The sequence below is a fragment of the Peromyscus californicus genome, unplaced genomic scaffold (genome assembly GCF_007827085.1).
Source record: "Peromyscus californicus insignis strain IS unplaced genomic scaffold, ASM782708v3 Scaffold_14__1_contigs__length_90479793_seg_2, whole genome shotgun sequence".
NCBI lineage: Eukaryota > Metazoa > Chordata > Mammalia > Rodentia > Cricetidae > Peromyscus > Peromyscus californicus.
The window spans coordinates 35,346,038-35,372,554 of record NW_026294436.1 but is presented as its reverse complement, the minus strand read 5'-3'; the positions used below and the strand labels follow the sequence as shown (position 1 = coordinate 35,372,554).

The 26,517-nt window shown below is 39.9% G+C and overlaps 1 protein-coding gene across 2 annotated transcripts in view; it reads left to right on the top strand.

Moving 5' to 3' along the window:
• Nucleotides 1–26,517, top strand: part of Pla2g4a (phospholipase A2 group IVA) — a 272,464-nt gene that overhangs the window by 134,601 nt on the left and 111,346 nt on the right. For both annotated transcript variants that reach the window (XM_052737131.1, XM_052737130.1), the window contains one exon: nt 24,360–24,459. In XM_052737131.1, the coding sequence (XP_052593091.1) occupies nt 24,427–24,459 (33 nt within the window). In that variant the 5' untranslated portion in view covers nt 24,360–24,426. The remainder of the gene's footprint in view (nt 1–24,359; nt 24,460–26,517) is intronic.

The window sequence follows — 26,517 nt, the reverse complement described above, 5'->3', positions numbered from 1 at the left end:
GCATGTCATCCCAGCTGCTTGGAAAGTGACACAGGAGGTTAACAAGTTCAAGGCATGCCTGGGCTACACATTCAGTTCAAAGTCAACCTGAGAAACTTAATGAGATCCTGTCTAAAATGTTTTTAAAAGTAAAAAAAGGGGGAGGGGCTAGGGATGTAGCTCCCTGGGGATCATTTGCCCGTCAAGCATTCACTAAACCATAGACTCAAAAAAAACAAAAAAGCAGCAAAGAAAATAAAAGCAACAAAATGAACAGTAAATTTTATATATATATATATATATATATATATATATATATGTAATAACTATGAATTAGCAGAGCAGTTACTACCATCTACATTTACTGATGTGAAAAGAGAAATTTGGGAAACAATCCAATAGCTTCTCTGTCCAAGTCTGTGTCCATGGCATCCATCCCTACTTCGTATATTTCATCAGACCTGCTGATTTGTTCCTAGTCCCTGGTTTTTGATGTGCTGTATTTATGGTTGTCAGCCTTCTCCTTCTGGGGTTAGCTGAAAAATCGTAAGGGAAGGCTCAGAAAAGTACATTGTCCCGAAGTCCAGTCCCACAGCAGATCAATTGTTCTGCCCTGGTAACTTGGTTACTGATTGAGAGGACATTGCACTAATACTAAGAATGATTGAGAAATTTGTTTCTGATTTGTAATTTCAGGGTTTTTGAACTACTTAGTATTTCATACAGGTACATATGGCTTCAAAGAAAATAACATGTATGATATTTTATCAAAACTATGAAATAGACGTGTTAAAGAATGACTTTTATGAATCAGGATAAGAAATGCTTGTTTAACCAAAGGATTTATATCCAGGTTGAAAACAGAGGGGTTTCTAAGACTATTTGGAGTCTTAAGGTTCTTTCTATCCCTGGTTGTGCCAGACAGTATAAAGCATTTACATTCATCCTTTGCAGAACAAAACAAAAGGTTTACTTTCCTTAGCAATCCAGAAGCTTACAATAAAGAAGATAAAGCTCCTTCTCGAGACCTATAAACCAGTTGTAAACTCGTCTTGGTATGCATATGCATATGCATGGCTTGATCATAAGTAATACGCAATAGCTGAGGCCTGCATGCTGGGTATAACTCTGCCTCGACAAACATTAGGTCAGCAAACAGCTTCTGAATTTCAGGCAGTGAATTGGCACACTTCCTGTTTGCCCCACACTTCGTGCCCACATCTTTGACGAGATAAGCAACTCGAGTGTAGTCCATAAGCAGCAAACTGGTTGTTAACCCCAGGTTGAAAGGTGTTTCCTTGTTGGATTAATGTATCTGTAATTCCAGAAGATACCGTTTGCCTGGGGTATCTAGGGGAAGAAAAACCATGTCTTACATTTTTAGGTTCTGTTGCTTATTTATGAAAACAAAAAGGCAATAGATTTTGTGGATTTTTTAACCTGTATTTTATGTGATATTATGAGAAAAATTGAGAGAAATAATTTAGAGCAATTATGTCAGAATTTATAGAAAATCAACTTGCCGGGAAAGGGCATCAAGATATACACATGCAGAATGGTATAGATCATTCTGTGTAGACTCTTTCATCTATAATTATGATCTCTTAATAACCATCAGTTACTACATCTACCACAATCTCAAATAGGTTTCTACCTCCTTCCCTTCAACTATTATAAATAAGATGATTTTAAAATTGGCTTAGTTCACGGTCATAGATTAAAGATTAAAACCTGGCATTTTTGTAGTCCATTGACTTTCAGTGTTCAATGTACATGTCCAAATAATACCTTCTTAAGGATTAGTAGAGTCTTGATTCTCAGAAGTTTCAGCCAACACATTTCAGAAAGATTTGTTATAGCAAAAACTATAATTTAAAAATGTTTCTTTAAACCAAGAGTATAGGCACAGGTCTACGATCCTACGCAGCAGGTAGATTACATGTTCAAGGCTTGTCTACAGAGTGAGTTCAACTTAGTGAGGTCATGAGTCAAGTGAGTAGTAACACAATAGAGCCAGGACATAGCTCAGTGGTAGTAGGTTTGCTAAGTCTGTGCAAGGGTCTAGTACCCAAACTAAAGAAATAAATATCAAAATAAAAAAGTTAATTTAAAACTATTAAATGGTTATTATAATCTGTTACTTAGTGTTACTTAGTATTTATTTTCTGAGCTAGCAATAAGCAGAAATTTAAATTTAAAATATGTAAAAGTTTACAATAGTTACAGAGAACTTCCCCTTTCCTTTGCATTGTCTGTAGTGATACCTCTCTCTTGTCAATGATAAATGATGAAATGGTCAACACAGGAAAACGTGAAGGGTGAGAAGCAATATGTAGGAGGTGACTAGAGTGAGGATAGCATGGTTCACACTGGCTCCTGACGGAGAACAGCATTGGTAAAGGAACCTGCAAAGAAACAACCATAAAATTAGATGGGAAACCAGAGGTCTGGGATAATAACATGGAACCCCAGGAAGGATGGTTGCTCCAGAGGAAACAAAGGCTGAGTAGGATGAGGGTGCAGAATTGACCTCTGTGTTAGGGAAGGTGGAGGTCATTCCTGGTCTTCACCAGGCCAGTCTCAATGGAGATTGATGGAGACAGACTAGAGGAGAAAATGGAAGTGGATGGCAGTGCCTGAAGTCAGAGGACAGTACAGATCTGGGTACAGTGAACAAAGGGTCCTTTCTAGAAGGAGCAAGGACTGGTGGAGACTATAACAGCTTTGCCAATCGGTAATCTGATCGAAGGTGATGTTTGATGATTCAGGAAAGAAAGTTTTTGCCATGAGAGTAAAGTCCGTGTAGAGGTAAGAATCTCCCATTCAGAGCCATGTGTGTCAGGTCTTGTCCAGGAGGAGGAAGGCTACCTCTTTAGTGACGGACTGTCACATGCAGGGCAGTCCTAACCTAAGAGAGTGTAGGTGGGTGAGATCCTGGAGTGTGAGAAGGAAGCCAAGTCACTTCCAGGAGTAGGGGTGTAAGGTGACCTGAGACCTTAGATGCTGCAGTATTGGCTGAAAGCCTCTTCAGATTCTGAGGATGAGAGTCGAAAACACAACCACTGCCCGGCTGTGTGATTTCGCTGTGGCTGTAGATGATAATAAGTGTGAAGACGCTACGTAGTTGATTTTAGAATGTGTGTGTCTTTGGTTTTTGTTTTTGTTGATTTTCCTTTTCTAAAGAGGAGAGGAAGGAAAGGAAGAAGAAAAGGAGGAAGAGAGGAGGGGGAAAGAAAGAGAGAAAGAAAGAAGGGAGGGAAAGAGGGAGGGAAGGAGGGAGACAAAAAGAGAGGGGGAGGGATAGAGAGAGGGAGGGAGAAAGAAAGAAGTTGAAAGCCTTGAAAATAAAATAGTGCATTAAGTAAAGCAAAAACCCAAACAAGACAGAACCCTAAACAGAAACACCTCAAATAAAAGGACGTAGAAATCCAGAAACTTTGAGGACTCAGGTAATTGAGTAATTGGCAGGGTGTGTCCCACTTTGGCTGGGATTTTGGTAGGCGGGAATGGAGCCTTTGTTCTTTTCAAACCCCTGTTGGAGTCCATGCCTCTCCCTATCCCTGTTAGACCTCTTTCTACACTTCATCGGATCTCAATGACTTTCTACCTGTTCCAAGAGGCAACCTTCTGGAATCTGTTTTCTTCATGTCCTAATTGGTGGGATTGCTGCTGAAGTTGGTTTGAGTTCTGAGTGTTAAACTGCGGGCCTCCTCCCCAGTTCCTGCTGGTTCCCTAGTGAAGTCCTTCAGTCTCACTTAGCACATCACCAGCCATTTGTTCGCCTTTCCAGTTTCTGAGGAAAAATTTAAAAATATTATTATTATTATTATCATTATTTTAAGGCAAGCATTTTGGGCTGGAACTCAGTATTTAGACCACCCTAGACCTCAGTTTCTTGGTGTTGGGATTATAGGTGTGTTCCATCATACCTGGCTCTCAGAGTATTAGTGTATCTGCTAAGACATTCTAGGATTTGATTGAACGGAAGGAATTCTTCGGTACAGGGCTGGAAGTTAGCAGAAATGTGCTTGCCTAACATGTGTTAGGTTCTGGAGTCCATCCCTAGTACCATAAAAAAAAAAAAATCATGTTATGTCTGAGACAATTAGTAATAAAACAATAATAAAAAAGAGGATCTTTCTGAGAGTCCTACTGCCAGGATGTGCTTTTTCAACCTGACAATTTGTTTTTTAATCTAAAAATCACCCCCTGGCTTCTTTTTCAATCACTCGTGTCTTAGGGAACAGCTGGTGATCGTAAACAAAGCGATGGACTCTTCCCACCCCGACAAAAACAATATTATTGAAATATTGACTCACATAGTTCTTCAAAGCTAAAAAAAAAAAAAAGTGCACATTTTTTTCTTAAGTCCATTAGCCATTTTCATAAATTTTCTTCCCATAAAAGAGCCTTAGTTCAGAACGAATTAGAGTCAGTCTGAGGGGCTCAGGCTGGCCAACATGTCGGAGGAGGGGCCACTCTTCGGAGGCTGTGAGATTACTCCTGGCTGTGCTGTGAGTCATGGCACAGCGGATCTTAGGAGCTCCTTCCCTTCCTCCCCCTCCTGCCCTCCTGCTTTCCTGACAGGTCATGAAGTGGAAAGTCACTGAGTGCCTCTCTCCATGTTCTGCCCATGTCTCTTAGGCTATGGCTTAGTTACAGTCAGCCAACTTCCTCATCTGCAAAAGGAAGGGGCACTGACACCTTACGCATTTGGCTAACGCCTTCTTTGCGGCCTTCTAGCTCATGCACAAAGGTTGAGGAAATAAATATACGCTTGCTATTGGGAGGGAATGAAGTGATTCTAATTTACCTAATTCAATCTACTGTTGTATAACACCACATATCAAGGGGTAGGACAAGTGCATCATGGTGCCAGCGGAGGACAGTGGCGCAGGAAGAATGCATTTTCTGTCATTTTACCCTTCATAGTTCTGAGAGTCACTCTGCCCTCAAAAACATTGCATCAGATTTAGGACAATGCTAGTGTGCATTTCAGAGGCACCATGCCACACTTAATATTATTTAATATTTATGGTCTGTTACAGTACTGTATTGCTTTATAATTGTTTCCCTTTATAATCTGATAGTTTTATCAAATGGACTTAACTTCATGCTGTCTCGTGGAGTTCCTACCCTTCATTAGACTGCTACCAGGGTCCACAACCAAAAGTTAAGAACATTTTCCTCAAAAACAAACTTTGTCTTTACAGGCCCCTTAATCCTGCAAAAGACCAGGTTTGTTTCTCATTTCCAAAGAGAATTGCCATTCACAGTATCTAGAAGACCATTTCTAGAATTTCTTTCATCTGAGAAGAGAATTGTGACCTGGAACCCTTATTTCATGTTACACGATCCTGAACCTGCAGAATAAATTCATTAAATGGATTTAGACTGTGGTGGTCTATGTGTATTAAATAATATTGTGTGGCTTGGTACCGCTGAAGCATACAGCAACATTGTTTTAAATTTGATGCAGTTTTTTTGAGGACAGAGTGATTTCCAGAACTATAAAAGGTAAAATGGTAAAAAAATGCATTCTCTCTGTGCCACTGTTCTCTGCTGGCACCACGATGCACTTGTCCTACACCTTGAATGTTTGGGTATTCTACAATGACCGATTGGATTAGATGAATTAGAATTACTACCATTCCATCCCAACATCCAATGTATGTTTCCTACAAACAAGGTCAGTTTCCAAAACAGTTGTTCTTTGACAGCTTGTTGAAAAGCAGAGTGAGGAAGAGTTCATTGAGGATTGAAATGGCTCCCGTGAGACAGTTCTGCCTGTCAGACGAATTCCAGGGAGCTTTGCCTGAACTTAGTCTTAGGGAAAAGGTGGGGCGTTCCCTGAAGGGCAATTACTAGTACCTCATGGGTAGAAAACAGAACAAAACTCAGTAGTTAAAGAGGGAGTGGAGTCCTCAGTACGACACAGTATGCCCACAGGGACATGTTTACAACTTCCAGTCTGCAGAGACAGCACAGATGTGGTCTCAATGCACACCGTATTTCTTCGCACTTAGATGTGTTTAAAGGGTTAACACTGACTAAATCACCCAATCAGTTTCCTTAAGGGAGAAGACAGAACATCCTTATTCCATATTATTTAAAAATGAATGTTGCGTATTTTCCAGCCATCAGTGTAAATGTTATTCCATATTGTTCTGAGTGATGAAAAGAGTTTTTAAAACAATCTGTGTAATATTTGTAAGTAAACAACTTGTAACTAAGGTTCAGACATAGAGAAATATAAAAGATGAAATAAAGCATAAAGTCATTTTTTTTAATCAGTCACATGGGGGAAATTCAGTTACTATTTTTTCTCAAATTCATACATTGAGTCTACTCCACACCACCAAACTAGTAACTTAATCACTTAGCATACTGGCCAAAGTGAAATGTGTATATGTGTGTGTGTGTGTGTATGCCTTTTTAATTTTGATTAATTTTGAAAATCTGTACTGCGTACACTCAGGTATAAAGGAGAAATGAATGTCCAGCTATCCCCTGGCTAAGCTGACTTGGCTTGGCTTGTCTGTTCCTTAGGCTGCTGCTTATAAATCTGATTCACAGTGATGGACTGGCATGATAAGAGTATTTCCTCCAACTCCAAAATTTTACGACTCTAAAATCTAGCCAGAATGGCCACTTGCTCAGGTGAGAGGATGGAAAAGAACAGCCAATCTACATGTCAAGGGAGGAATACAAGAAAGCTGTCTGGGGACTGAGGAGTGTTTGGCTCTGTTTGTTAATTCACTGGGGGACTGGCAGGCCTGTTTGCTCACTCTGAAGTGGGCAGGTTCCTCTGAGTGAGTGCTTCCTAATAGTAGCAAGGTGGTGTAGGAAACTACTACAGTGAAGCGTTAAGTAGTGTGTGTTCATCCATATGGAATGCTTGGGGGTGTGCATGGGAGCTTGCTGAATGGCCAGATAGGGTGGTTGCTGGTGGTGGGGGGATGGGGGTGGGGGATGGTGCTGTGCTGCCTTCTAAGCAACAACCTGGCTCAGTGCAGGTCTCCAAACAGCGAGGCTTCTCCTGTTCATTTTGTCTCCCTCCTGGAGTAATACTTCGCCACTCGCAGGCAGTCCCTTCTTCATTGCTGGATTCTGGACTGCTGTGCCTGTGTTTAGTAAACTGTGCTCTAAAGGGATGATTAATTTACAGCAAGATCAGTCAGAGGGGCCATAAGACAAGAACATTGTAGGAGAACACCTAGTCAGGTATTCTCCTAATTGAAAACATAAGCACACAGAGACACGTGGGAAATACAGGAAGGGGGAAGAGACATGTGGGGGCTAGGTGAGGAGAGCACCACTGTGAGCAAGGAGAGGGCATGCTGAAGACCTGACTGAGGAAATGAAGGCTACTCACAGGGCTGCAGTACTTTTATCTTCTTTTCCTTCCTTCCTTCCTTCCTTCCTTCCTTCCTTCCTTCCTTCCTTCCTTCCTTCTCTTCTTTTTTTTTTAGGAAAACATGTCACCTTTTTGCTAAGGCTTTCTAATAACTCTATTTCTTAACATGTAATTTCCAAATGTTTCTAGATGTCATTTAAAAATTGTGTTTATTTTGTGAGCCTATGTGTGTATATAGACATTGCTGTGTACCACAGCTGTGCTGTGTGTGTGTGTGTGTGTGTGTGTGTGTGTGTGTGTGTGTGTGTGTGTAGGTTTTTTTTTTTTGCTTCCACTCTGTGGGTCCTGGTCATTGAACTCAAGTCACCAGGCTTGGCAACAAGTGTCTTTTCACACTGAGTCATCTTGCTTGCTCTTTAGTATCTTACTTGCCATGTCAGAATGAAGTAGAAAGAATTGTTATGAGGCAGGTCACAATTCTAGGGCTGGCTCAGTCCTGTTAATGTTTCATACTACTTGGGAGGGATATTTTTCCATAACGTGGATGTAGAGTTTGAGTTGTCAGGTTGACCAGTTATTCAGCCTTCTAAACCTAGTTTGTTTTAATCTTAAAAATGTTAATAATAATTACTACTTTGTTAAGAAAAATAAATGAGATAGTATGTGTACATTATTCAACAGAGTATCTGGGAAATGATTAACAAGTGTGTATTAATGTTTTTTTTCTTTTTCTTTTCTTTCTTTCTTTTTTTTTTTTTTTTTTTTTTTTTTTCCAAAACAGGGTTTCTCTCTGTTGCTCTAGCTGTCCTGGAACTCACACTCTGTAGACGAGGCTGGCCTCGAATTCACAGAGATCCTCCTGCCCCGTCTCCCTGGGTGTGTGTATTAATCGTTTTGTAACTTGTTATGCGTGTTCTGTTGATATCCCTGGGAAGCCTGCTCTTTACTGAAGGGAAACTGAGCAGAGAGGATTCGTGGGAGAAGGAAGATGGGAGGGGGAACTTCGGTAGGGGTGTGTTGTATGAGAGAAGAAAAAGAAAGAAAAGGAAAGGAAAGCTCAGCAGCACAGAAAACAGTTCAAAATATTTAAGTCAACATCCAATGAAATCAATTTGATCGATCACAGCTCTATCACAAAAATGAAGTCTAATATGGAAAAGATTAGTGCTGAAACTAACAATTGCTTATATACGGAGCAGTTTGTTATTCTAGATTCTATGAATAGGGAGTTCCTTGTGTTCATTCTCAGCACATGGCTTCATCTGTAGTTCGGTAATTTCCCCAAGTATACTATGAAAAGTCCTCTTGTGCTTATTCACCCTTTCATTGAGAGTAGTTAAATAATCACCCCTGGTGCAGCTAGAGAACTGGGGGAAGGAAGCAGAGCTCTCCTTGTGCAGTTCAGAGTTAGGGCCACCACTATGCAATGCGGTGCACGGCTTGTTCCAAGCTCTCCTGTAGAAATACACGGGTCTGAGCTGGAAGATATATCAAGAGGGCTTTCCCCACAGAGCATTTATGCAGACCACTGAGTGGCAGGCCGGCAGCTCCAGGGAGAGCCACAGCTGAGCTGGAGAGTCTCTAGTGGTTGAGCCTTTACCTAATGGAAACATTTCCTTTCCCCCTTCCTGTGGACTCTGTTCCTTCTCTGAAGCATGGGCTCTGTATGCCGTTTCCTCCGTATGCGGTTGTGCTCCATGTGGGATTGTGCTCCGTATATGGCTGTGCTCCGTATGGGACTGTGCTCAGTATGCGGGTGTGCTCCGTACGCAGTTGTGCTCTGTATGTGGTGCGTCTCTGCGGTTGTGTTCTGTATGTGGTTGTACTCTGTATGTGGTTGTGTTCCGTATATGGCTGTGCTCTGTATGTGGTTGTGCTTCTATGCGGTTGTGGGTTTAGAGCGAGCTTTTAGGAAGGCACATGTGCGAGGTTAGGAAGAAGCGTAGAGACCTAACAGAGAAAGTAGAGAGAGAAAAAAAAAATCCGTTCCTAAGGAAGAGCCATGGTTCCAGCCCACAGCCCCGGGTGCCTCACTGTGACATGCTGGGCAGGCTCTGCAGTTATGGACCTGGGCTGAGAAACCCACCTAGTTAATAACCTGTGCCTGAGTCTGGGAGTGTATATTTTTGTTTCCCAGTGAGCAAAGAACGCTCAGGCTTTCTGTGCTAAAGTAATGTGGCTTGGGGGACATTTCTTGTACGGGTCTTATACATTTAACTACCTTTTTATCTGCTTGTTTTGAGATAGGGTTTCACTATGTAGCCGTGGCTGACCTGGAACTTGCTATGTAGACCAGGCTGGCTTCCGACTTGGTGACCTACCTGCCTCTGCCTCCAGAGTGCTGAGATTAAAGGTGTGTGCCACCATTCCTGGTGTATTTATCTATTGTAATTCCTATTGTTCTTCATTTTTCTCTGCCTGTGGGTGATAGAAAGCTTCACTTAGCTTTAGTTAAAAAAGAAAAGCATCATCCAAACCATTCAGGAACAGAACTTCAGTAATGCCTGAGTGACTATGCATTTCTTGAAAGGATGCTGAAGGGACATAGGGCCAAGGGCTTTTGTTTTCAGAATATCTGCTTCTCCAGCATAATGGAGAAAACTGTGGCTCTAGCATCAGATGAGCCCATGGCCCAGTGTTCTTACTTTTTAAAATCCTAGTGGATTAGAACTGTAAGCACTTTGTATTTTCTGTTAAAAACTCATTGTTGACCATAAAAAAAGCACACGATCCTTATAAGAATTGCTCAACAAACTGGCCAACTGCAAACTTCTTAGAGCTCTCCCTAGAGCCAAACGCCTCTCACAGAGGTGAGGCAGTTTGGGGAAAGCATCAGTTTTATACACAACAATACATTATTTTATTCATCTCATTTGCTTGTGGTTGGAGTTTCCATACGTTTGCTCATGTTCTCCTCCCAATGAGTCTGTGAGACGGAGGGACCACTTCCTCATTTCACACAGTGGGCTGAATGGAGGGTCAGGATGGGAGAGGGAGCAAGCTCTGCTTGGCTCTGGGGCCGAGAAGGTGGCACTGGGTCGTGAAACCTCATGTCACTGCCTGGGGAGTGTAATCCCCGTCCTTCTGGCCACCAGATGCTGTGGCTTTAATTGTAGTGTTTTCTCCCTTTGTTACATCACCCTCCGCAGAGAGACAGAAGTGACACGGTACTTCAGGCTGGCCTTAGAGTTTTTACTCACTTTTTCTGAGAAGCCTGTGTCGCTCTGACGTGACTAAATGGGCCTTGGTCAGACACTACGGCATTAATCACCCCTTGGAAGCCAACAGTTGCATGGCACAAGCAAGTGTGTGTTGGGAAGTGTATCTAAATTCTCCTCTCATGAGTATTCTGGAGGGTTCTAATTATAGGGCATGGGAGAAAAAGGGAAAAACAAGACAAAAACCCCCAACCAGGAGCTTCATATCTCTTACTGCAGACTTGCCAGATAGTCTTTACTCAGGAAGACTGCTTGTTTAGCCTCATTGGAAGGAATGAGGGAAGGCCTTCTGTTTTGTGGACACTCATTGCAATGGTTGTGCAACTTAGTTGTGGTGAGATTTCCAGGCCTGAGCTTAATGGTGGGGGTAAAGGCATTTTCCGAGGGTTTAAAATGGAGAGTTGAGCAGAGATGTCTTCGTACCACAGAAACCTAAAGTGTCTGCTGCAGCTACTGTCAGTGACAGGGGTAGGGGGGTGGGGAGGTGGGGGGGTATGTGGGAGAGTGAAAGCTGCTTCCTAACGAGAACTGACAATGGAGCCACTGACAGGAACTACACATGGTTTTTGTCCTGAGGAAAAGTGATCATATACTAACCCAGTTCTGGACTGCTTTGTTATTTATTTCCTGGAATGACAATTGGACATATAAATGAAGTCTATTGACAGTTCTTTTTTGAGATAGGGTCTTACTATGTATCCCTGACTGACCTTGAACTCACAGATTCACCTTCCTTTGTCTCCCGAGTCCTGAGATTAAGGACATGCATCACTACAGCCCCCATAACATGCACTGGATTTTAAAATCAACTAGACATAATTAAAATAGAAGTCCCTAAGATGTTATGCAGAGTTCTGTGTGCCTTTGACTAAGTTTCCCCTATTGTATATAGCCAAAGCACATTATCAAAGCCAGGACACTGACATCGATGCAGCATTATAAGTATGTTATAATACTAAAGTATTACAGACTCCATTCAGATTTTTACAGTCCTTAGTATTATTTAGTCTGAAAGCCATTGACTTTTGACTGGAGGTCAAATCCATGTACATAACTTTGCTGTTTCGTTTTTTGAGAGAGTTTCTTACAGTGTGGTTGCCCTTTACTTATTTCATTCACACATGTGTTTATTTTTAGATTTTTATTAGCATTACAATGATATGTTTCACAACTACATTTTCAAACATGTTTATAATGTGTTCTGATTTCATTCACTCCTCATTACCTTCTGTTGTTCTTTCTTCCTTCTTCTGATCCCATTCTTTTTTGACTAGTGTGAGTACTCCCTTGTACTTTCATGTTTTATTGTTTTAGGCTTCTTCTGGGAACCAATGGATTTCATTAGAGTTACTTATAGGAGCATGGGTGAAGAGTTATTTACAGAAGCATGGGCAATTGACCAGTGCCTACACCACTCAAGAAAATGTCTCTTTCCTCTAGCACCCACTAGGTGTCTGTAGGTTCTCAGAGAGGAGCTGGACCTCATGAACCCTGGCATACTCCATGACAAGATATTGCCTGTCCCTATCTTGTGCATGTCCTGTATAGGTGATTACAGATGTTAAGAGTTCAAGAGGATGATGATGATGTCATGCCCAAAGACAGCCTTCCATACACTCTACCCCTTTTTCTGGCTCTTGCATTTTTTTCTATCCTCCATTCTGCAATGTTCTCTGAGCCTTTGGGAAAGGTGACATGGATGACTGAGCATTCAGTGATGCCTTATACTTAGTTAGCACTTTGACCAATGGTGAATCTGTACAGTAACCTCTACTCATTGGAAAAGGAAGCTGCTTGATCAAAGCTGACACCAGCATATAAACATAAACATAAATATTGGTAAAGGCAATTTGACAAACCATCATGTCAATTTCTTAAACCAAACCAACCATGGTGTCATCCCCAGCAAGACCTGTACCTCACCAGCCACTGGCTTTTGATCATGTTTACAGTACCAGACATGAATTCTTTCCTATGGAGCAGACCTCAAATCCAATTAGGAAGTAATTGGTTACCCCATAGGAGTCATGCCACCATTGCACAATTTTCCTTACAGGTTGATAATACAGCATGCAGTGTTCATAACCGAGTGAGACTGTTGATGATAATTCTTTCCCACCAGCCCAAGACCCTGCACGACACCTTTTAAAGCTATGAAAACTAACTAGCTGGGAGGAAGAAGCTTCCAGCCCAGTTTCAGCTTGAGTGCTCTCAGTCTTGTATCCAACTATGCGGTGCCTTAAGCAACAGGGTCTTATGATTTAGTTCTGGCGGGCAACAGCAGATACAACAGCTCTCGGGGTTCTTTCTGACCAAGCTGACCTCGAACCTGTAAGTCTACTGACTCCTCCTACCACGTGCTGGGATTACAGATATGTGACACCTCATCTAGTCTCACATTAATTGTTAATAGAGATAGGATTGGATTTTCATCTGCCATTGTGGTTTCTATTTATCTACATCTCATTTCATATTTACTTATTTCTATTCTTCTGCTCCCTGCACTCTGTAGCTGTTTTTCTGGTGATTCTTTTTTTTTTTTGGGGGGGGGGGGAGGTCTGGCAACTCATTTAAATTGTTTTGTTAATATTTCAATGGTATTTGAGTGAGTTTGTTGGTTGTTCTAGGAATTAAGCTATATGTATTAGTTTATTACAGTCTTCTTCATATAATTAATAACAATCTGTAGTCTTTGCATGTAGCTGCAATTCTTCTTCACTTATTTGTGCTATTGCTTTCCAGTGTGTCTTATCTTCCTGTGTTATAAATCCAGTGCTATCTCATTGTAATACGTTTCTATAAACCTCACGCCTTTTATAAAATGCAGAGATAAAACTAAACATTATATTTATAGACTATTTGGTATGAATCTACATTTTACCGAGGCTGGTATTCTTCATTTATTCCTATGAATTTAGACCATCTGGTTTTTTCCCCCCTGCTCCAATATAGCTACATTTATCGTTTCCCTCTCTGTGATATAATTTTCATGTATACAAAAGAAATCTACACGCACGCAAACACACATAGCCTCTTTAAATGAGCTCAGTGTAATTTTATCATTTTATGGCATAAAGATAAAGAGAAGAAAATTTATTTATTTATTTTTTTAAAGTTTTAACTTTATTGGTGTTCTCTGTTTCTTTGTGTGGATTTGAGTTATTGTCAACTGTCAATTATTTTTAACCTGAAGAACTTTCTTTGCTATTTCCTGTCTTCCCAGGTTTCTTCCCTCCCTCCCTCCCTCCCTCTCTCCTCCCCTCCCTTCCTCCCTCTCTCCTCCCCTCCCTCCCTCCCTTCCTCCCTCTCTCCTCCTCTCCCTCCCTCTCTTCTTCCCTCCCTCCTTTCCTCCCTCCCTCTCTTTTCCTCCCTCCCTCTCTTCTTTCCTCCCTCCCTCTCTCCTTTCCTCCCTCCCTCCTTGTTCTGACACCAAGGCCTCATGCATGTTAGTGTCCTCATACTAAAGCTGTAGTTCCTGTCCTTTAACATCTCACAGTTATTTTAAAGTTGGCATGCTCACTAATGGGTTTCATCGCGACATCTTCATTTATGAGTCGGTATACTTTGGTCCCATTATTCCCCTTCCCACCATTCCCTCCCAGCTGGTTCTCTTTTCTCCATCAGCAAACGCTCCCTTTTGCTTTCCTCTTGTATGTATTCCATCACCCTCTTTGTTTCTCATCTCCCTTAGGGTCTTTTCCTTCCCTTTTCCTGATAAACGTTCTAGTTTCTTGACACTAAACACACCTATGAACACAGACACACAGACACACTTTCAGAAATACAAACCAATACACACACACCACACACATATATCGTTTTAGGTTTAGGTTCTGCATCTTTTACTAATTTATTTTTCTTTTTTTTTATTTTTTATTTTAGCTCTGCAAATTCTTCCTGTGTTAATTGCTGTGCTAATATCTGTATTTGTTCTTATTTCTAAAAGAGAGTTTGGTGGCTACAGTATGCTCAATGTGTAGTTTGATTCTTTCAGTACTTTGAATATGTGGTCCCGCTGCCCTCAGGATGCTGCTGTGGGTTCTGATGAGAGTCTACCTGTTGATCTTCCATTATCTCATGCATGAGCAGCTGTTATTTTCTTGCTCTTAAATTTATTCTTTATACTTTTTGGATTTCAACAGTTTGGCTATGTGTCTAGGCATCAGTCTTCTTGGTATTTATCCCACTTGGAGGAACTGAGCTTTATTATTGATATGCTTTTAAATCAAAACCAGGGAAATTTCAGCCAATATTTGTTGCCATTTTTTTTCTTCTCTTTCTCTTCTGGAACTTTGTTTATGGTAGGATTCACACTGGTTTTGTGTCCTTTTTCGTTATTTATTTATTTGTTTTCAAAATCTTGTAATTTTTATTTTGTTTATTTGTTTAGTGTATTTATGTCTGTGTTTTCCAAGGAGCTTGTGCAGAGGATGTCAGAGGACAGTGTGTAGGAGTAGGTTCCTCCTTCCACTATGTGGAGCCTACAGGTTGAACTCAAGTCCTCAAACTTGGTGGTAGTCACCTTTACCAGATGAGCCCTCTTTCCCTGGCCCTCTTATGATTAATTTTGAAAATAATTCTAGATTGTATATCAAGGTGTAAATTGTATGTTATGGTGTCTTGATTCTGATATTTCCTATGGGTAAGTTAATGCTACTGTTGCTTTGTTTTAGACCCCTCAACTTATTCACAGATGTACTCTATCACGCTCTGCCTCAAGCATGTTTACTCAGGTTACTCCCCCACCCCCATTCTTGCTTTTACTTTCTGTGTTGTTTTCCCAGGGTTCTTTCTGGGTTAGCAAGGCTTAGTTGTCAGCCAGTTTTTGGCAAAGATTTACTTAAGCGTCTTAAATGAGGATGTCTCTGCTATATCTGACTTGCATGTGACTTGAAGAATGCTTTCTAAGTTCAGGGAGTTTCTAAGTTCCTGCCTGCTTTTCCTTCTCTACCTAGGACCCTCACATGGCATAGCCTTGCTCACACTCTTTCAGCACACCAGGAATCATCTGGACCTTACCACGGTCTCTCTCAGCCAACCTCTCTCCCTCTGTTGTGTTGGGGGTTGTAGCTGGAGCCTCACACATGGCTCTGTTTGTTATTTTTAATTTTCTGGATGATCTATTGTCTTGTCCCAGATAGTGTGGATCCCATGTTAGTATGAGACTTATCTGGTATTTGTTTCTGTGATCTTTGGTTTCTCTGACAACTTCTGGGCTGTGGAATTTTCCATGTTCTGTCCAGCCCCGACCAGCAAGGCAGCAGAGCTGTGCATTCTCAAGGCTGCCCTGCTTTCCTAGTTAGAACTTCATGCTGAGGAACTGGGGTGGGTAGGAGCAAGGCCTTCCTAAAATGTCATAGACCTCCATTGTTCCTGGTTCTTGGTATATTGGAAAAATGCTGTTCATTTGTCCTAAGTTTTTTCATTAGTTTTAGGGTTGTTAAGTGATTGCTTGTGACATTTCTGTCTTGTCAATGTTTCTACAGCAAGAACTTTTCAAATTATTTTCTCTGCTCTTCTAGAAGTTGGTCTAGCTCGATACTCAGCCCTCAAAGTGGAAGCTTTGACCAAGACCCTAAAGTATTTTTGTTGAGATTAAAAAAAAAAAAACTAAAAATGAATTATTGCTGTACTCTATATATTACACACTTTTTTTTATTTGTTTGGTTGGTTGGTTGATTGGTTGATTTTTTTTGTTGTTGTTGTTTTATAATGTTTTGATTTTGAGTCAGGGTCCTATGTAGCACAAACTGACTTCTTACTCATGTAGCTGAAGATAGCCTTGGACCGCTGATCTCCTGCTTTTGTCTCTCTAGTACTGGGATACAGATGTGCATCACCAGTTTATGTGGCTCTGGGGATTGGACTCTGGATGTGATGTGACTATTTGATTTCCCACTTTGACCGCCCCTCAATGATGGGCTGGAGCCTATGACTGTAAGCTGAATAAAGCCTGGCCTCCTCTAAGTTTCTTTGTGTACGGGTGCTTTACCACAGCAAAAGAAATAAAAATAGAGCAGAAATATTAGATCAGGGAGGAGTGAAGAAGTCAGTGAGCACACTTTTCCCTTCCTGCAATAGGCTCTGGTTTCTATTGTAAATGGACCTGGCATCTCAATCTATGAGTTCATTTTTGTTTATTGCAAAAGTTAACAGAAATCTCCTAAGGCAGCCTGAAGTTTCATTAGGGCAGGAAAAAGTTTAGACCTGGATGGAATTAAAGGAGGAAAGAAAAGAGGAAGTTGTTCTAGGACTAAAGGATTAATGCTATGAGTCATGTTTGCCTAATATCTAGTTATCTTATAGTTCTTAACCTTGTAGTTTGAGAGAGGAGGGGACAAAGGGAGATAGGGGATGATTTAGTAATATTAGTTGGAGCTAAGCATGTTGTATACATGTGTGAACTTACCAAAGACTAGTAGAAAAATTTAAGAAAGAGTATTAGTTGTGTAATTAACCTGTTAACTATCTTGAACACATTTCCTGCCTTTGACATGAGTACCAGGAAAGTCTCTGTCCAGGTCTGGCTGGAGGATGTGGTTTTGGCTGATATTTGGATGGTGAACACGGTAGTTAAGAATGGAGTTACTGGATATGAAAAGAGGAAATAAAATTGCTGACACCAGGCTTTTGACCCCAGCAACAGATTTCCTCAAAATGAGTAGCCATCTCACTTCACGTGGAATTTCACTTGTTCCTCTCTTTATTTTTTAAAGTAGAGACTCATTTATAGTGTCTTTTGCTGTTTAAATATAGTTAGGGATGAACAAGAGGAACACTGAAAACAGTGTTATTGTGAGAACTTCCTTCATGAATACACTTGGCCTTGGTCCTAGTTCTGTCCATCACATATCTGGCCATTAAACACATCTTTATCTTCAACCTGCTGTGTTGTAGGCACCATGCTCGCACACAGAACAGCTGCGCAGACAAGGTATACATGGTCACTGACTTTATACGTCTGTCTTTAGTTCCTGGAGTGAAGCAGACACGTTGGAAGGGGAATGAAAGGCTTGACGAAGTCTAAAATACAAACAAAATCAAACATGCTCTGAAGGTCACAGAAAGTTTCCCCATGGCAGTGACCTTGAAGCTGAGCTCTGAAGCTTGGGTCTAGTTTACCTGGTGCAAAAGTGCTGTAAAACAGAGGCCTTCAGGATGTGGCCCTGCTTGCTTTCTAACCTCACCATCAACCACTTTTGCTTTGGTTTTTACTTACCAGACACAGGACTCCTCTCACTTCCTCTACATGCCTGCTGAGAACATGGTATTCTAAGCCTACTCCTTTGCCCTTTGTGGCCAGCCCCTTTCCAGAGCCTAGCTTTGGGAGACTCTTGCTTTTTCCTCTTGTATCGTTTATTTTCTGATTGCTCTGTAGAATAGAAGTCCCTACAGAGATGACTTGCTAGCTCCATAGTTTTGCCTCTAGGACTTTGGAATATGATTGATAGACAGTAGCTGAATGTTCTACTTGAATATTGGTTAAATAAGTGGATGCAGGAAAGAGGTAGGTTAGAGCTTTGCATCCAAGAGAGCAGCCTACATTTGAAGAAAGTAAAGAAAACCTATATCTAGTTAGGAATAGAAAAGAGGATAGAGATGGGATAGAATGAGGAAGTAGATGAAAACTTAATCTTGAAGTCTTTTAGATCAGTGTTTGTCTAACTGTGTTGAGTCATGGAATCAATTTGGTGGGCTGCTCTTAGCACTTAGTCAAATGGGGCAATACAAATAGTGTGCTTTGTTCTTAGTGAAAGTATCACGTTAAGACTGCTTCCATGTACATTTTTATATATCCATGTACACATGTATGTTATAGTATGGCAGAAAAAGGGTTTCCTGTTTTAGCTTGCAGTAAGTAAGTATGAAAGACTCATTTCCTGGTCAAGCCAAGAATGTAGAGATTGTGGCAGTAGCAAAGAATGTAGTGTTGCATGTCTTTCCAACAAAAGACGCCAATCCTAGGAAGTGACACTGATTTCAGTAACATAGAAACATTAGGTGTCACACAGAACTACATTCCTTGCTATCTTTACAATTCCTAGGTTTCTGGGAGGTATGAGCTCTGTCTTGTTCACTGTGTCCTAGTGCCTAGCAGAAGCTTGTACCAATGATACAGCTGTTGCATGAATGAACAGGTGTCCACAGAGAAATGCTCGCATTTTTCTAAAGCTGCAATTTATGAATGGAAGTCACTATAGAAGTCCTCTGGCCACACACATGCTAGGCAAACATTCTACCACTGAACTTCTTCACAGCCCACCTAAAGTTTTTAAAATGAACAATTTTGGTGGGAATACCAGTCATAACCCTCTTTGCTTTCATGATTCCAATATGGATCCTGTCCACTATAATAACAAAAACCCCAGTGAGACAAAACGTATCCAAACAAAACAAAACAAAAAGCACATTAAAACATAGAGTCTCTCTTGTATTAGCCAACTATTCCTGGGCATGTTGCCTGCCCTGGAGGGTAGCTGACATTCTATTGGAGAAAATGAATTTTCCCTTTCCCAGAAGGTATCAATCGCAAATAGCTTCCTGGTTAGGTTTAGAACTCTGTATCTACTTCTCCTTCTCAGTGCTGGGATTTTGTCTTGTTTGTACCTGTGCAGGTGTTGTGTACATTGTCACAGTCTCTGTGGGTTCATAAGTGTATTAGCCTTGTTGTATCTGGAAGACACTGTTTCCTTAGTCATCTACCACCATTGGCTCCTCCAATTGTTCCCCTTCCTTTTCCATAGATCTTTGAGCCTTGAGTATTTGATGAAGACATCCCATTGAGGGCTGAGTGCCCCAAAGTCTCTCGCTCTCTGGACATAGTCCAGTTGTGAGTCCTTGTGCTAATTACCATCTTTTACAAGAAGAAGCTTCTCTGATGAGGGTTGAGTGATGCACTCATCTATGGGTATAGTAATGTGTCATTAGGAGTCATTTTATTGCTATGTTCGTTTAGCAGAATCATAGTATGAAGTTTACCTTTTGGGCCTATGACTTACTTAGTCTCAGGTTCTTTTCCACTTTTGCAGTGTCAGGTATGGGCTCCATCTTAGAGAATAGGTCTCAAATCCAATTAAAAACAGTAGTTGGTTACTTCTGTAACATTTGTGCCACTGTTGGACCAGTATATCTTGCAGGAAGGTCACTGTTTGAGGTTGCAGGGTTTATTGTTGTTGGGTTTTTTTTTTTTAAGTCTTTTTTGCAGGCTCCTGCCACCCAATTCCCAAATAAATCACACATGGAGTCTTATACTTAATTATAATTATGAATGCCCGGCCTTAGCTTGGCTTAGTTTTTAGTCAGCTTTCCTTAACTTAACTTACCCCATCTTCCTTTTGCCTCTGGGCTTTTCCCGTTCTCTTACTTCTGTAAATCTTACTCTTACTCCGTGGCTTGCTATGTAGCTGGGTGGTTGGCCCCTGGAGTCCTCCTCCTTCTCTGGCTCCTAGATCTTAGATCTCTCCTAAGTTTTCTCCTTCTATGCATTCTCTCTGCTTGCCAGACCCACCTATCCTTTCTCCTGCCTTGCTATTGGCCAGTTCTTTATTAGACCAACAGGTGTTTTACACAGACACAGTAACACAGCTTCACAGAGTTAAAGAAATGCAACATAAATAAAAGTAACACACCTTAAAATAATATTCTACTACAGTTTATAGCTGAGTGATGATTACTTTTTTCCTCTGGTAATGTGCAAAGTGTTTTCCAGTACCCTTAATGCTACTCAGTAGGTGTGAAGCCTCTAGTTAGGAACTAGTTCAATTTCTCTATATTTCACAATGTCTTATATATAAGGAGATATTCCTCTTCTTTATGTAAGCATACCTCGAACATACAGAAATATCAATGCAGAAATATCAGTTATAATGGCAGGTCAACTATGTTGATCATGTTTTATTTTATTTTATTTGTTTGGGTCTTACTTTAAATTTTAACTATGTGTATGTGTTTTTGTTTGAATGGAAGTATGTTCACATTTAAGTACCGGTGCTTGAAAAGTCCAGAAGACAGTGTTGGAGCCCCTTGAGCCATATTTACAGGTGGTTATGAGACACACTATGTGCTGCTTGGAATTGCAAGAACAGAGGACCAGAGACCTTTTAACTACTAAACCATCTTACCAGTCCCTGTCGGCTTTGATTTACTTTTACTTTTTTTTTTTTTTTTTTTTTTTTTTAATTTGGCTAAGTTGCCCAGACTGTCCTGAAATTCACTGTGTAGCACAGGTTGACCTTGAATTGCAGATTGTACTGCCTCAGCATTTTGGGTGCTATTATTACAAGTATATATTACTATACCTGGGTGCTACTATTGGCCACTTTAAATAAGATAAAATAGCAATAGCTTTCAAAATCCTGGTAATTGTAAATGCTAAACAGGATTCTGTCAACTAATGAATTTGTAACACAAGAAATGCACAGCTATCACATAAATACAAGAGTCACAAATTATCCCAGAGTGTATAATTTTGCCTATGTCTTTTAGTGCTGTAATTTGTTCAATTTAAAATGCTGGGTCAAGAATACTTAGAGGCAAGGCAGAGACAGAGCATAGCACAACAAAGAAATAATCCTGATGGTATGTTTGCAATATGTAGATTATTAAGAAAAGTCTTAAGAGGAAAACAGAGAAGCATGAATCAACATTGACTAGCAGAATGAGATAGAGGTGCAGTTTACATGCAGCTTATCCCCTTTAATGCTTAGGTCGACTGTGAGTACCACTGTCTTAGTTTCCTTTATTATTGCTATGATAAAGACTGTGGGCAAAAGCAACCAGAGGAGAAAACAGTTTCTTTGGCTTCCAAGTCCATGTTACAGCTCATCAGTTAGGGAAGCCTGGGCAGGAATTCAAGGCAGGAACCCAGAGGGAGGAGCTGAGGCAGAAGCCTAACATTCTGACATTAGCTGTCTTAGTTAGGATTTCCTAACTAAGGAAATTTGCTGTGAAGGGACACCATGACAGTGGCAACTCTTATAAAGGGCAACATTTAATTGGGGCTGGCTTACAGTTCAGAGGTACAGTATATTATCAACATGGCAGGACATGACAGCGTGCAGGCAGACATGGTGCTAGAAAAGGAGCTGAGATGCCTACATCTAGATCAGCAGGCTACAGGAAGTGGTCTGAGACACTGGGTGTAGCTTAAGCAAAGGAAACCTCGAAGTCCAACCCCACAGTGACACACTTTCTCCAACAAGGCTACACGTACTCCAACAAGACCACACCTCCTAATAGTACCATTCCCTTTGGGGGCCATTTTCTTTCAAACCATCACATTAGCAATTACATTTATCTTCTTTTTAAAAATTTAAATACAGGGTTTCATATAGCCCAGGATGACTCCAAACTCCATATAGCAGATGACCTGGAATTCTTGATTTTACCATATCTACCTCCCAAGTGTTGGGATTATAGGCATGTTCTACTATGTCTGGCCTTTGGAAACTAAATGTCAAAATGGTTTTTGGTAGATCCAAATACCCAAACTGTAACACAGAGGTACTTGATGATAGGATCATTTATGATCAAATTTTTCTTTTTGTGGGGAGAGAAAGTTGAGACAAAATCTCATGAAGCCTAGATTGGACTTGAACGCCTGATGCTCTTGCCTCTACCTCTGAGTGCTAGAAATGTGTGTTCTGCCATGCCTAGCAAACTTTTAAGTTTAAAGTAGGGCAAATGTAAAACAAAATGAACACGCATACACACAAAATCCCACAACAATTTTATATTGGGTTATTGAAAGAAAATCGGAACGATAGCTTGGCTTCACTTTGACTAAAGTTGATTTAAAACACCGTATCCATCTTCAGCCTGATAGACATGTATGATTCGCAGGGCCAGTGATATGGTTTGGTAGGTTAATGTCCTTGACTCCAAGCCTGGCAACATGAATTAGGTCCCTGGAACCCACATTCCTATGAGTCACCCTCTGATCTCTACATGCATGCTATGGTACATTTACACACACACACACACACACACACACACACACACACACACACACACACACACGGGTACAGTCTCTCACATGTGCAAATAAATAAATGTAAAAACTGCATGACTAAAAAAAATAAATATAGTTATGTTTAAGTTGGGATGGTGCTACACTGTTTTAATCCTAGCCCTAGGGAGGTGGAGATAGAAGAACCAAGAATTCAAGTTCATGCCCAACTATATATTGAGTTCAGATCTTATGAGCCCCTTTCCATCCATGATGAAATATTAATGAGCTTGGTATTGGCAAGCAGCCACTGCTGCTGTGAGTGTCTAAGTTTAAGAGCTCTGTCATGTTCAAGACAGTGTTTCACATATTGTTTCCCAACCTTCACTCTTATATTCTTTCTGTTACCTTTTCCACAATGTTCCTTGAGCCTTAGCGTCAAGGGATGATATAGATGACCCATTTAGGCCTAAGAATTTAACAGTCAGCTCTTCTCAACTCTTTGCCCAATTAAGAATGCTGCCTGCTACAAAAAGAAGCTTGTCAGCCACAGCTTGAGATCAGTACTAATATGTAGTTTTATTTAGAAGTTGGTTTTATCTGCCTGTTTAGCAAAACAGCAGGAGTAGGCACCCTCCTAGGACCTACGACTTCCCCTACCATGGAGTTTCGGTCAGCTTGACAGTACCAGTTCTAAATTCCCTCCTGTAGAGCAGGTCTTGAACCAATCGGAAGAAAGCAGTTGAGTACCCTTATAGCAGTCATGCCGCTATTAAACCAAGGGACACATCTTGCTTGCAGGATGTCACAGCTGTGTAAGAGCATTGATGACTTTTTTCTTCAGCAGACTGCATATCTCCTTTATTGAATAATTTTTTATCTTAATTTAATATGAATGAATTATGGAAAAAATACAGAGAGTACTTTTTTTTCTATTAAAATATTTTCATGGTGTCACATGCCTTTAATCCCAGCATTTGGAAGGTGAATCTTTGAGTTTGAGACCAGCCTGATCTACAGAGCAAATTTCAGGACAGCCAGGGCTACATAGAGAAACCATACTTCAAATAAAATAAAATAAAATATTTTCACTTAACTGTTTTCACGTAAACTGGGGGCTTAGAAGTGAAAAAAAAATTCAAATTCCATTACCAAAGTTCACGTTCAACACGAATGCATTTTTAAAATTGCAAGTCAACACCTAAAGTAAAAAAGCTGTTGTTTTCCTACTGTGAATTTATGCAATTCTGGCCAACTGAAAAAGTAAAGAACATGTACTATTTAATTATATATGACATGATATTTCTTGAAAGAACTTTATTCTTTTCAGTTATGCATATAAGTGTGTGAGTGTGTGTTTGTGATAGTGAGTGTATACAACTGTGAAGGTCGGAAGAGGGCATCATATGTTTTGTAGTTGGAGCTACAACTGGTGGTTGTGAGATGCCTTGTGTGGGTCCTGGGAAGTAGACTCACGTCCTCTGCAAGAGCACTACAGTGCTGTTAAGTGCTCAGTCATCTTTCCAGTCCCCCCAAAATAATTTTAATTTTCTGAAATTCAATAAATGGCTCATCATATACTTAACAAACAGAAACAAACCAAAACAGCAGCAACAATAAAACTTTTGAAAAAAATAATTTTTGAACAAATAAATATGGAAGTTAAAAAGTAGTATCAAGATATGCTTAGCATTCTCCTACAAGATGTGTGTGTATTTTTAGTCACATATACAGAGAGCTCAGTCCCCCTGATCTACTCTGGTATACTTTCATTTCCAATTGTATCTAGTCACCATCATTTAAATCTTGGGACTGAGTCCAGAATGAAACTTAACGATGATGACTGTTTGTTTTACAGGCTTTAAAGAAACTAGAGTACTAAAGAAGACCTAGGAGGTGTGAGAATCTCTGCAGCTGGGGCCAAAATGTCATTCATAGATCCTTATCAGCACATTATAGTAAGTGGTGTATTCTTTCTGGGAGGGAAGCTGATGTGTTCCATGTATTTGTGTGTGTGTGTGTGTGTGTGTGTGTGTGTGTGTGTGTGTGTGTTCTGTATGTGTCTGTGCACACATATGTGTTTATATTGCTGAAACTTTAAACTGTTCTTTGAATTCGTGTTATATGCATGAACATAATGTTCTACACTAGGCTATGGTGCATTATAAAACAAACTCATGTCTTTTGGTTGCTGTAAATCTTCAGAAAAAAGTGGATTTAGGAAAAAAGATAACCAAAATATCTGTAACAACACCAAAATTCATGGAACAAAAAAATGTATTAGCGTTTCACATTTATCAATGAGCATAGTTGCATGTGACTTTGTAGACAAAGGATAAATGAATTTCTGAGTTTAGGACTGTATGTGGGAATGCATCTCCAAGGCCAACAATTCTATAAACTTTTACTTAGCTAGAAATGCTAAACAAATTCTTCTATGGCTGGCTAATCTTTAGTGAAGAGTTGACTAATTCAAATTTTATTCATTGTGATTTTCTGTATTTCACTGAAAACATACAGTCTCTCTTTTGATTAAAAAACAAACTAAACCAAAGCAACAACAAAAATCAAAAAACAAGACAAACAAACAAAAAACAAAGGAGAGATTTCCTGGCTGAATTCAGCACATGGAATTCAGTAAGGTTTCAATGGACAGGAGACAGACTTTGTGAGTATTGATGAATAACCTGTAGCCTATGTTTACTTATTGAAGTACTGTTGTCTTGTTCAGTCTTCCCTAGTTAGCCTTTCTTTCCCTGCCTGGATTAGAAATTAATATATTATAGCTCTTGTAATGGTTTCTTCCTTTTTATTCCCCCAATACTGCATTTGTCCCTTCCTTCACAGTAACACTTCTCAACAGTATATGTCTTGTGCTAAACTTAACGGAACTCTGGCTGTTCCCCTCCCCAGCTCTGCTGGCCATTCTCTCCTTAAAATTCTCCTGAGATTTATTTCTTTTTCATTTGTTTTCTTTCCTTTGGTTACTTCTTAATTTTCTTTTATAATTCTCTCTCTCTTCCCACCCTTTCCTCTCATTTTCCCTCCTCCTAGAGATACATTGCTAAGCTAAGCTTAATACAGCTTTACATATGTATCCCACCCAGGAAACATCATCCAAATAAAAATATCCATTATTAGTAAACCCAAAGATTGGTTTATCACTCTTATACTCCATAAATCTCTTCAAAGAAACTGGTATGTCTAATGTCATAGGTACGTTTTGCTTCCCCTGCTACATTTCTCTAAACATCTGGATTCAATATTATGTTTCAGAGATTCATTCATGTTGTTGTGACTAGAATTCCACATGTATACATTGTCATGGATTATTTTATTAATTGAGTAGATTGCAAACTATGCATTCTACTGATAACCACCATATCCATTTTGTATGGCAGTAGGGATTTGCCCTAATTTAGACAGCTGTAGATGTGGCACTTGATTTATTTATTTATTTTTTAATTTGTATTGGTCTATTAGTCTGTGTTTGTCCCATTACCAAACTACTCTTGTTGCAAAGATTTGAAATGCATATCTATGGTCTCGTAAAGCTCTCTATTTCTTCTCCAAGATGAAAGATGATTATTATTTTTACTCTTGAATAGTCGTGTAAATTTTGGAATCAGTTTGTCAACTCAAGTGAACATGGGCATACACACACACACACACACACACACACACACACACACACACACAAAACCTTCCCTTCACTCCTGTAATGACTTTACAGATCAATATTAATTAAGATAGAGTTTATATGACAATACTGAGGTTATTAATCTATTAACAACCAACAAACCTCACAGAAAACAAAATTTATTCAGATCATTTTTAAAGTACTCAGTAATGTGTTGTAGTTTTCTATAAGAATCATATATATATATATATATAATGTATATACAAGATTCTTATATATACATACATGTGCATATACATATAATACTGGTGTATTTATGTATATACAAATTCTTATTATGTACACACATATATATATTTCTTGATATTTTAGTGTT